At 52.6% G+C, this 11,090-nt stretch overlaps 1 protein-coding gene across 7 annotated transcripts in view; it reads right to left on the bottom strand.

Annotated features, from left to right (window-relative positions):
* Positions 1-2,623: 2,623 nt before the first annotated feature.
* The window catches only part of RPS6KA1 (ribosomal protein S6 kinase A1), a 54,615-nt gene continuing 46,148 nt past the window's right edge, over positions 2,624-11,090 (bottom strand). For all 7 annotated transcript variants that reach the window (XM_040465947.1, XM_040465974.1, XM_040465966.1 and 4 more), the window contains 5 exons: positions 6,150-6,311; positions 5,366-5,442; positions 4,990-5,107; positions 3,937-4,074; positions 2,624-3,598 (listed from right to left, as the gene is read on the bottom strand). In XM_040465947.1, coding sequence (XP_040321881.1) covers positions 3,476-3,598; positions 3,937-4,074; positions 4,990-5,107; positions 5,366-5,442; positions 6,150-6,311 — 618 coding nt within the window. In that variant the 3' untranslated portion in view covers positions 2,624-3,475. The remainder of the gene's footprint in view (positions 3,599-3,936; positions 4,075-4,989; positions 5,108-5,365; positions 5,443-6,149; positions 6,312-11,090) is intronic.

Genomic DNA, 11,090 nt, shown 5'->3' with positions numbered 1-11,090 from the left:
CGAAGGGCAGGTTCTGAGAGCTGATGCTCAGCAGGGGCCAGATCCCACAGGACACTGTCAGCCTGAGCTCCATCTTGTGGACGATGAGGAGCCAATCCAGGCAGTTGCTGGGTCAGATTTGTCATTCTAATTGTTATTTTTTAAATGTTTGTTTATTTTTGAGAGAGAGAGAGAGAATGAGCAAGGGAGGGGCAGAGAGAGAGGGAGACAGAGGATCTGAAGCAGGCTCTGTGCTGCGGTGCTCAAACCCACAAACCAGGAGATCACGACTTGAGCCAAAGTTGGATGGTTAACCGACTGAGCCACCCAGGTGCCCCCAGATTTGTAATTCTAAATGGAGGGTGTTGGGGACACAAAAGACTGGAGGGAATTAGTAGGTTGTGGCAAAGAACAAAAATATGAGGAGGGGGAGGATGGAGAGGGGGAGATAAATCCCCCCCAATATTTAGGAGACAGAATTGATGGGGTCTGGAGGCAGATTGGATGGGAAGTGGGGGAAGGAGTCAGGGATGATGCCCAGGATTCCAGGTGGGGCGAGGGGGTCCAGGGTGAACAACCCTGGGTGGTGGGCAGGACAGGGAATGTTGGTTTCACTGCACAGTTGGGGAAACTGAGTCTTAGGGGAGTGGAACGTACCCAGGTCAGGGGCTCAGCACTGTGTGCGTCAGTGGGTGCTCAGGAGGGTTCCTCAGCCCCTGGGACTCCACTACTGCCTTCCCTGCTCCTATGGGGAGGTGGCTAGCTCAGAATCCGCATGCTTAGGCCAATTCTGAAGCTGGGCTGCTAGGGTCAGAAACTCCTTCTATCCTAACAGGATTTATTCACTTCTATGGCCCTGGTTTTCTAACCTGCAGAGTGGGAAGGCTGAGACATAACAGGAGCAAAAGCCCTGGTTCATAAGGCTTCGAATCTTGCCAGACTGGCAGGTCTCGCTCGCTGGCTGTCTCCTCTGCTGGCTCTCCCTTCTCTGTGCTGCCCCGAAGTGCTAGCATGCTCCAGGGCTCAGTGGCGGTCCCTTTTCTTCTCTGCTCTCAGTCCCCAGAACAGCACTTCTCAAACTTCGGTGTGCACACAAACCATATGCGGATCTCGTTAAAATGTAGAATCTGACTCAGTAGGTCTGGGGATGGGCCCGGGATCCTGCCTTTCTTTTTTTTTGTTTTTTTTTTTAATTTTTTTTTCAACGTTTATTTATTTTTGGGACAGAGAGAGACAGAGCATGAACGGGGGAGGGGCAGAGAGAGAGGGAGACACAGAATCGGAAACAGGCTCCAGGCTCTGAGCCATCAGCCCAGAGCCTGACGCGGGGCTCGAACTCACGGACCGCGAGATCGTGACCTGGCTGAAGTCGGACGCTCAACCGACTGCGCCACCCAGGCGCCCCTGGATCCTGCCTTTCTAACAAGTTCCCAGATGCCGCCGCTGCTGGTCCGTGAGCCACTCTTGGAAAAGCCCGGCCTCTTGGCTCTACAAATTTCTTCCAAGCTAATGACTCCCAGATTTATAATTCCAATCCAGACCTCTCTCCAGAACTCTGACTTCTGGTTACGCCTCTTAGGTGACATTTCTATTTGGAGATTTTAAAGATATCTCCCACAGGCGTCTCAAGCCTATTCCTCCACAACTTTCCCCTCAGTACTCAACTGCTCCAGTCAGAAATCTGGAAGATCTCACGAATCTCCGTTTTCTCTTAGCCTCTCTACCCAAACTGCCAGCAAATGTGGTCTACTTTACCGGCAAAGCATATCCTACCTGCCCACCTCCTCCCCATTGCCTCTCTCACCGTCCTAGTCCAGGCCACCTCATCTCTTATCGGAGCCACTGTAGTAGCCTATAACCTGCTTCCTCTTGGAACTAAACCCTAACTCCTTACCCTGGGCCACAAAGCCCAGCATGACCGGCCCCACCTTCCTTTCCAGCCTCATCTCATGCAAACCTCCGGCCCTGATAGCACAGCCATATCGCCTTTTCTTTGGTCCTTCCCTGAACATGCTCGGGCTCTTTCCCCCTTGGGGCGTTTGTCCCGACACTACCCTGTCTCCCGGTCTTGGACAGCCCCTTATCATTCAATCTCAGCTTCTGGGTCACCTCAGAAGACCCCAGGGAGGTCTTCCTGATCATGCCACCTCGCATCCCAATTTAATTCTGCATACGTCTTATCCATAGCTGACCTCAGTTTGCCCATTTCCCCTGTTAGGAGAGAAGACCCATGAAAACAACGAATGACCTTATTTTCTACCTGGTTCGCCAGTGTCTGGAGCAGGGCCAGGGCAGGTGCTCAGAAAATACTTATTGTGGAGAAAATGTCATTCTCCTCTCTCGGCCTGTCTCCCCATCTATAAATGGAGATAATGAAAGAAGAGCATTTACCTCACAACATTAAGATCAAATGAAATATACACGTGAGACCCAGGCACAGTGCCTGACACTTGGTCACTGGTGGCTAATAACACCGTCACTATCGCCAATACCATAATGGGAATCCCCGGTGGGAGTCCCACCTGCTCCCCAAGTGACCTGAGCTCTAAGCAGCTGGGCTCGCTGGCCCTGGCCCATTGTGGCTGCAAAGTCCTCAACATCCAACAGCAGAGAGGGCAAATTCAGGGATGAGAAGAGAGGCCAGTGTGCTTCAACTCAACTGAAAGTTTATTAGAAAGGCCATGGACAGGTGAACCCTGAGATACCAGCTGAGGAAGAAATGAAAAAGAGCCCCTGCCTCTCTTGGCCAGCCCCACAGGCCTCCTGCGAACTCTGTCCTGTAGCAGACTCCAACACAAGTCAGCCAAAAAGTGCTTTCTCGATCCTCCTCCTGAGGCTGCCCAATCTCACTGCAGGGAACCCACTGGCAGGGCCGGTGTAGATGCTGGTGCCTGGAGCTGGGAGCCACGGAGTCTTGGTCCTCTCTTCTAGCAGGAAGAGGTTTAGACCCTTCCCCTGCCCCAGCAGAACAGAACGGAAAAGGAGCTGACTGCGGATAGAGCAAATTCTGCTAAACAGCCAAGGGCTTTGGAAGGTGGTGCTGGACTGCCTTGGAGGTATGTGCAGATGGCTACAGATGGCCAATCGTGGGGTTCCCCGGGGGAGGATGCCAAAGCTCTAAGGAGTCTCAGCCACAGAGAGCCCTAGTATGACTCAGTGCCCCTCCTGGGGCCTCACTGGCTATTTCTGCTCCCAGAAAGGCAAATGGATCTTGTAAAAATCCATGGCAGTTTGATGCCACTTTTCCCTTAAAAAAAAGGTAAGAGTCTGTACAGTGAATTGATTTCAACCAGCAGAGCACGAGCCGAGAAGAGTCTATCCCGGGGAAGGAGAAGGCACTTCTCACACCCTCATTGGGGGTGATCCGGGCTGGCTGCTTCCTGGGTCCCTCGGGGGCTCCACTTCCTCTGGCCCCGTGACTCAGGCCTGCTCCCTCTGGGAAGTATGCTGCCTCCATCGAGCTAGCACCGCCCTGCGGCCTGGACGCCCTGGCCTCTCACAGGGTGGTGGACGGAAGCTTCCTCACCCGCCGCTGGGCCAGAATAGAGGACTCGATGGGCTTCAGCTGGGGGGTGGGCTTGTTGCTGTTGAGAGCAGAGTACGTAGCTGCCATGGCTCCCTGGGAGAGAGGGTGGGAGGTCAGGTCACAACGGTGGGAGGTATAGGCGGGAGGGGGGACGTGTGCTCCCCAGCCTCTCTGTGTTCCACACCCGCCCAGCCACCTCTTAATTCAGCCTTGGCGTTCCTTCATGGTTATTAGTCCTGCCTCCTCCACCACACTGGAGGCTTCAGAGTCAGAGCCTATGCCCCCCAGAGGACAGCTGACACTCTTGCACGTTAGACTGGGGCTCCCTGAGGACAGACAGATATGACACCTCCTGGCTGTGGCACCCAAGTTCTTACCCATGGAACCCTGGCCTGGACCACCAGATGCCCAGCAGCCCGGAGTGGCCATACCTTCACGAGCTGCAGGTCTTGGTGGGACAGCTGGCTCTGGGGGAGCTTGTCTTTCTGGGTGATCCATGGATGCTGCAGCACCTGCTTAGCTGTGAGGCGCTGGTGGGGGTCCACATGCAGCATCTTGGACACCAGGTCCTGGGGGGGCACAGCAAACAAGAGGGCTGGTGGGAAGAGCTGGCAGGGGAGCCCAGGCTGTGTCCCACTGGTGAGAAATGGACAAGGCGGCCATCTCCCACCATCTCCTGCCTGAACCCTTGCAGGAACCCCTGCGATCCATGTTCCAGATCATTCCAAGGCCTCCCCAAGCACATGCCCTTCTTTGGGACTTCCTCGAACATCCTTTCCTTTCTCTTTCACCTTCTAGAAGCCACGCAGGAAGGTGGGGAGAACCTAAGACTGGGATCAGGTAGGCTCAGGTTCAAAACTTGATTCTTCTGCTGATCAACTGAGTATCCTGGGCAAATTACTTCAACCCTCCGAGCCTCAGTTTCCCCTCTGAGAAAGAGGGATAACAAATATCTGCCTCATAAGTTTGATGTGAGGTACCATTGAGTAAGGGCTTAACCCATTGCCTGGCACAGAGGCTCCCTTAACTGGAAACTTGCTAATACTGAGGGCTCAAATGTTCCCTCCTCTGAGAAGGCCTCTGTGCTTCACATGGTCAGTAACTCTGCTCCATGCCTTTAATGCCTGCACCCCTGGAGGAGGGCCTGCCTTTCTCTGCTGCCAGACATCTCTGCTCCTTGCGTGCAAGCCCATATCTCTCCGCACACCAGGGTCCCACAAGGCAGGGGCTGCGATTGTGCAGCCTTCTGTCCCCTACAGGGTCAGAACATGGGAAGGGCCAGTGATGATCACCGAGGTGTCCAAACAAGGCAGGAGGGCAGTCCTCCTGGGAGTCTTCCACTTGGAGAAATATAGCAACAGGGATTTATGGAACATTCCACTTGGAAAAACCAGGTTGCAGGCCATCTGTTCATGAACTGCTAAAACACCCTAGGATGGGACCCTGCCTCCTCATCCCAGATGAGCTGGGCCTCACAGACTTACCTTGGCTGTCTCTGAAACTGTGTTCCAGTTTCCCCCACTCAGGGTGAACCTCCCACTGCCGATCCGGGACAGGATTTCCTCTGGTGTGTCACTGGGTCCATTGGCAAATGGAGTGTATCTGGAGAAAGGTCCACCCAGTTTGGGTCTAGCCTCTGGCCCCCATCCTGGGGCTAAGGGTGGGATGGGGGGGCTGTGTCTCCCCCCCAGGCTGAGTATTCCCCAGGGCAGTATCTTCCCCGTCCAGGTGAGGCTCCTGAAGGCAGGGCTACATCTGTATCTTCAGACCTTCCTGAGCAGAGCTGAGTCTCTCCCATCAGACCACCCCAGCCTGTGCACTAGGGCTGGAGGAATGGGCTGGGGGGAAGGGGACACTCACCCCGCCAGCATGGTGTACAGCAGAATGCCCAGGCTCCAGATGTCACAGCCTTCATCGTAGCCCTGGCGTTTCAGCACCTGGCAGGAAGGTAGGGGAGGGTGATTAGTCAGACGTGCAGCACCAAGTGGCCCCGAACACTTGCGTGGTCCCCATAGAGGGTAAGACAAGGATCCCAGCCATGGGCTGGATCCTCTCTCTCTCTCTCTCTTTTTTTTTTTTTTAACGTTTATTTATTTTTGGGACAGAGAGAGACAGAGCATGAACGGGGAAGGGGCAGAGAGAGAGGGAGACACAGAATCAGAAACAGGCTCCAGGCTCTGAGCCATCAGCCCAGAGCCCGACGCAGGGCTCGAACTCACGGACCGCGAGATCGTGACCTGGCTGAAGTCTGATGCTTAACCGACTGCGCCACCCAGGCGCCCCTCTTTTTTTTTTTTAAAGTTTTATTTATTTATTTTTGAGAGACAGACAGAGAGAGTGAATGGGGGAGGGGCAGAGAGAGAGGGACAGAGAGGGAATCCCTAGCAGGCTCTGCGCTGTCAGCACGGAGCCCGATGCGGGGCTCGAACTCACATGCCGCGATATCATGACCTGAGCCGAAACCAAGAGTCGGACTCTTAACCAACTAAGCCACCCAGGCGCCCCAAGGCTGGATCCTCTCTTGGTACCTAAGCCAAGACCATACAGACTAGAATCCTGGATAGCGTGGGGCCTCTGTAAAGGGCACGAGGCTTCCTGTGCCAGGGCCCCTCACTCTCGCAGGTGAGGAGGCTGGAGTGCTCACCTCGGGTGCCACAAAGTTGGCAGTGTAGCAAGGTGTCATGAGGAGTCCGTTCTCAGCCCGCAGCTGCTTGGCAAAGCCAAAGTCACAGATGCGCAGGCACTCAGGGTTCCCAGACTCGTCCACGTACAGGATGTTGCTGGGCTTGAGGTCCCTATGAACAACCTAGGGGCAGAGGGTCCGGTCAGTTCTCCATGTGGGCAGGCTGCTAGGGGCCCAGGTCAACTGCCAGAGGTGAGAGAGTTGAGAGTTACGAAGACGGGCCCAGAAAGGGATAGAAGGACCCAGAATTTGGAAGGAAGGGGCTGGAATGGGGCCCTTAGTGCTGCTGGTACTGCCGACTTGAATTTCATGTCAGTGTCCGTGAGGCAGCCCTCACTTCACCTGTCCACCCCCGAACTCTCCTTATTTCTCCCTTCAGATCCGCTCATCACAGTTTATCCTAAAGACAGCTCCATTGACACTTCCCATTGCTTGGGTCAAAATCCTAAGAGTCATTCCCAATTCCTCTTTTTTTCTTATATTCCTCAATCAAGGCATCAGCAAATTCTGCTGTCTCTACCATTAAAATATATCCAGAGCTGAACCACTTCTCAACCCCTCTACTGGCAGCAGTGATCCCAACCAGGGACCCTATCGTCCCTCCCTTGTATGACAGCAAACACCTCCTCACTGGTCTCCCTGCTTCTGTCCTGCCTCCTACAGTCTGTTCTAAATACAGCAGCCACAGTGAGCCTGTTGAATATAAGTCATATCACGTCATTCTGGCTGCAACCCCTCCAAGGTTTATCGTCTTAAGAGGCAAAGTCCTTACAATGGCCTAAGTGGCCCCACCTGATCTCCCGTGCCCCTCACTCATGTCTCTTGCACTCTGTTGTCCTCTAAGCACCCTCCTCCTTGCTCAATCAGCTTCAGCCACACCAGCCTCTTTGCACATCCTTCAACATGCCAAGCACACTCCTGTCTCAGGGCCTTTGCACTTACTGTTCCAGCTTTTAGGAACATTCTTTCCTCAGGCATCTGCCTCGCTTATTCTCTTGTTTCTTTCAGGTCTCAGCTCAAATGTCACCTTATCAGTGAGGCCTTCCTTGGACCATTCCATATAAGATACAAATCACCAACCAGTACTCCTTAGTCTCCTCACCCTACTTTCTTTTTATCCATAGCATTTACCACCACTTGACATATTTATTTAATTGTTTTTCTGAATCTACCCTCTGGAATATAAGTTCCATAAGTGTTTTTGCTCACTGCTATATCTCAACATTTAGAATAGTTCCTAGCACACAGTTGGTATTCAACGAGTATCTGTTGAGTGGATGAATGACACTTTTTTTTTTTTACTTTTTTTAAATGTTTATTTATTTTTGAGAGACAGAGAGAGAGAGAGAGAGAGAGAGAGAGCGAGCGAGCACGAGCAGGGGAGGAGCAGAGAGAGGGAGACACAGAACCTGAAGCAGGGTCCAGGCTCTGAGCTGTCAGCACAGAGCCCGACATGGGGCTTGAACCCACAAACCACGAGATCATGACCTGAGCTGAAGTCAGACGCTCAACCGACTGAGCCACCCAGGCGCCCTGAATGACACTTCCTTCTGAGACCTGAAGCAAATGAGTCCTCCGGCTCCCACCTGCTCTTCTGTAATCTGAGGGGGCTGAACCACACTCCACTTTTCATCCTCCCCCCTCCCTCGGTATGGTTCTATGTATAGCCACTCTCTCAGATCGCTGACCCTAGCCCAGAACTTTCCTGAGTCCAGACTCATATAACTGCTTATCAGATAGAAACCACTGAATGTTCCACAGACCTTCAAACCCAACACATCCCAGACTAAACTTGGTCTTACTCTCGTGCTCCTCCTCCCATAAGCTAACAGGGCATTGTCAAAAACCTTCAATGGCTCCCTACGACCTGCAAGATAAAGCCCAAAGTCCCCTTCCTGGTGTGGGAGGCTCAGCTATCCCTTTCAGCCTCATCGTCCACGACATCTCCTCAAGTGTTCTGAGCTCAGGCCAGCAGAGGATCCTTCAACCACAAATAACTGCATCTATCTATGGAACCCCTGCTCACCTCCAGCACCCAGCACAGAGCGAGTGTTAAGTGAACTTTGTGCAATGAATAAACAAATCACACCTCTGAAACACACAGAGATCTCGCAGGTTACATTAGTTGACTCTCACAGATTAGTTGGCTTTATGAGACGATGCTTCCATAGTCCCACTTGAGTTCCAAGCCCTCTAGCAGGTGCCTGTGGGGTGGGTAGGTTGGAGGATAGACATGGCCCAGGATAGTCCACTTCCCCAGAGGGAACAGCGCTAGATGAGGAGGACAGCGCTGTGTTGGTAGGGTGGTCCCAGCTACGTGCTGCAAAGCGTATCCAAACCCATGGGAAGCCCCTTCCTGGGCAGTGCCTGACCAGCTCCTAGGGCTCTCCTTCCTAATACAAGTCTGTGACCCCAAAGACAGGGCCCGGCCTCAAGGATGTAGACTCTCTTCCCTGTGGAGGGCCCAGCCAAGCTTCCCAGAGGTCCCAGAGCCAAGCTGAGGACACGGACTATCCTGTACAAGTGATCTTCCTGGTTCACAAAGCACCCTCCTGACCATGATCTCACGGGGGCTGCTGGTTACACCTACGTAAGTGGGCAGAGCAGGGACTGCTGGCTTCTGTTTTACAGAGAAGGAAACCGGGGCTATGAGAAGAAACTTGACTTGCTCATGTACGTAAGAAGCAGAGGTGAGACTTGAACCCGGTTCTGACCTTCATTCCACAGCCTTTTCAGTTTAGTGTGACACAGATGACACTTTCGGGAAACAGGGATAAGGAAGTTTTCAATCTTTATCCCGCTCTAACACAACACAGAGAAACAACAAACTCCTTCAGGTGACCGTGGCTCACTATGGCAGGTAGCCCCACCGGTGACTCTGACACCTGTCCCCTAGGCGTTTGTGCAGCAGAAGGGGTAGCAGAGGCTCGCATCTCTCTGCACCGAAGAGCACAACAGGCTGGGCAAGCAATGAGCGAAGCCAGGCTGAGACGGAGCCATGCCAACCAGTCTAAAGGGGCACCTGCTACTTACTCCAGCTGACAGTCACCCACGTAGCAACGCAGGCCCAGGTTTCAAAAGCAGCCAAACTACCCAACTCAGCCAAACCCCAAACAAAAAACCACCCGACATCTTGCAGGCCAAACAAAACACGTATCCAGGTCAGATGCAGCCCCTGAGTAACAGGCTGTGGCCTGTGGCAGAGTTGTGATTTCAGTCACTCCGGAGTGTGAATCCTGGCTCTACCGGCAGTAGCTATGTGACTTTGGGCATGTCACTTAACCTCTTGAGCCTTCGGTTTTCTCACCTGGGGTTCAGAAATGGGGTTGGTGACAGTGCTGAGGCAGGAAGGAGCACATGAGTTACGTACCAGGGATATTTAGCGCAGGGCCTGGGAGATGACAGCTGCTGTCACAGTAACTCCAGCACTCGCTGGGCTGAACCCACCAGCATGCCGGACATTAAGATGCAGTGAGTGCTTGTTGAGAAGCACTTACAGGGGCGCCTGGGTGGCTCAGTCGACCGAGCATCTGACTTCGGCTCAGGTCACGATCTCCCAGTTCGCGGGTTCGAGCCCCACACTGGGCTCTGTTTCGACAGCTGAGAGCCCAGAGCCTGCTTCGGATTCTGTGTCTCCTCTCTCTGCCTCTCCGCCCACTCGCACTCTCACTCTCAAAAATAATATGTAAATGGGGCGCCTGGGTGGCTCAGTCAGTTAAGCGTCCGACTTCAGCTCAGGTCACGATCTCGAGGTCCGTGAGTTCGAGCCCCGTGTCGGGCTCTGGGCTGATAGCTCAGAGCCTGGAACTGCTTCCCATTCTGTGTCTCCCTCTCTCTCTGTCCCTCTCCCATTCATATTCTGTCTCTCTCTGTCTCAAAAATAAATAAATGTTAAAAAAAAATTTTTTTTTAAATAATAATATGTAAACATTTTTTAAAAATTAAAAAAAAAAAAAAAAAGCACTTACAGATCAGAGGACGTCAATAACAGGATAGGGAAGCCAGGTTAGCTGTGAGACTTTTACTTACTTCTGGAGCCTCAGTTCCCTCACTTGTAGAGTGGGCACAGCAACAATACCCACTTCCAACTGTCGGAATAGCTAAGTGAGTTGACCTATAAAGGGCTTGGATGTGTCTGGCCTGTGGGAAGTGCTGTGTGGTGCTGGCTACCAGAGCAGCAGCCCCTTTTGTTTTCATCACTATCACTGGAGGATGTGCATTTCAGTGCCTCTGACCAGCCACAAAAAAAAAAAAAAAAAAAAAAAGCTTTTCTGTGTAAATCATCTGGTTAAACACAGAAGCCAAAGTGTGACTCCCTACTGAGTTCTCAAAAGGGTGACAACACGAGGGAAGCTAGGCTTAAAAGGGCTCCGTGTGTGAAACAAAGAACGCTGGCCAAATAAGATGAAAAAGGCAGACAGCATGTCACAGAAGAAGCTGCCCAAATGGCAAGAGCCACGCGAAGAGGTGCTCCACTTCGCTGGCCCTCAGGGAAAGGCAATTTAAAACCACCGTGGGGCGCCTGGGTGGCTCAGTCGGTTAAGCATCCGACTTCGGCCCAGGTCATGATCTCACGGCTCACGGGTTCAAGCCTCACGTCAGGCTCTGTGCTGACAGCTCAGCGCCTGGAGCCTGCTTCGGATTCTGTGTCTTCCTCTCCCTCTCCCACTCCCCTGCTCTCTCTCCTTCAAAAATAAACAAACATTAAAAAAATTTTAAAAATAAAACCATTATGAGAAAAAACACCACATCTATCAGAATGGCTAGATTAAAACGACACAAAAGCCCATGCTCTGGAGGGGTGTAAGCTGGCAGAACAGCTTTGGAGAACTGTTTGGCATCACCCACTAAAGATGAACACACACACACACACACACACACACACACACACACACACACACA

The sequence above is a fragment of the Herpailurus yagouaroundi genome, unplaced genomic scaffold (genome assembly GCF_014898765.1).
Source record: "Herpailurus yagouaroundi ecotype Mexico unplaced genomic scaffold, PumYag 77, whole genome shotgun sequence".
Classification (NCBI taxonomy): domain Eukaryota; kingdom Metazoa; phylum Chordata; class Mammalia; order Carnivora; family Felidae; genus Herpailurus; species Herpailurus yagouaroundi.
This window is presented reverse-complemented; position numbering and strand designations above follow the sequence as displayed.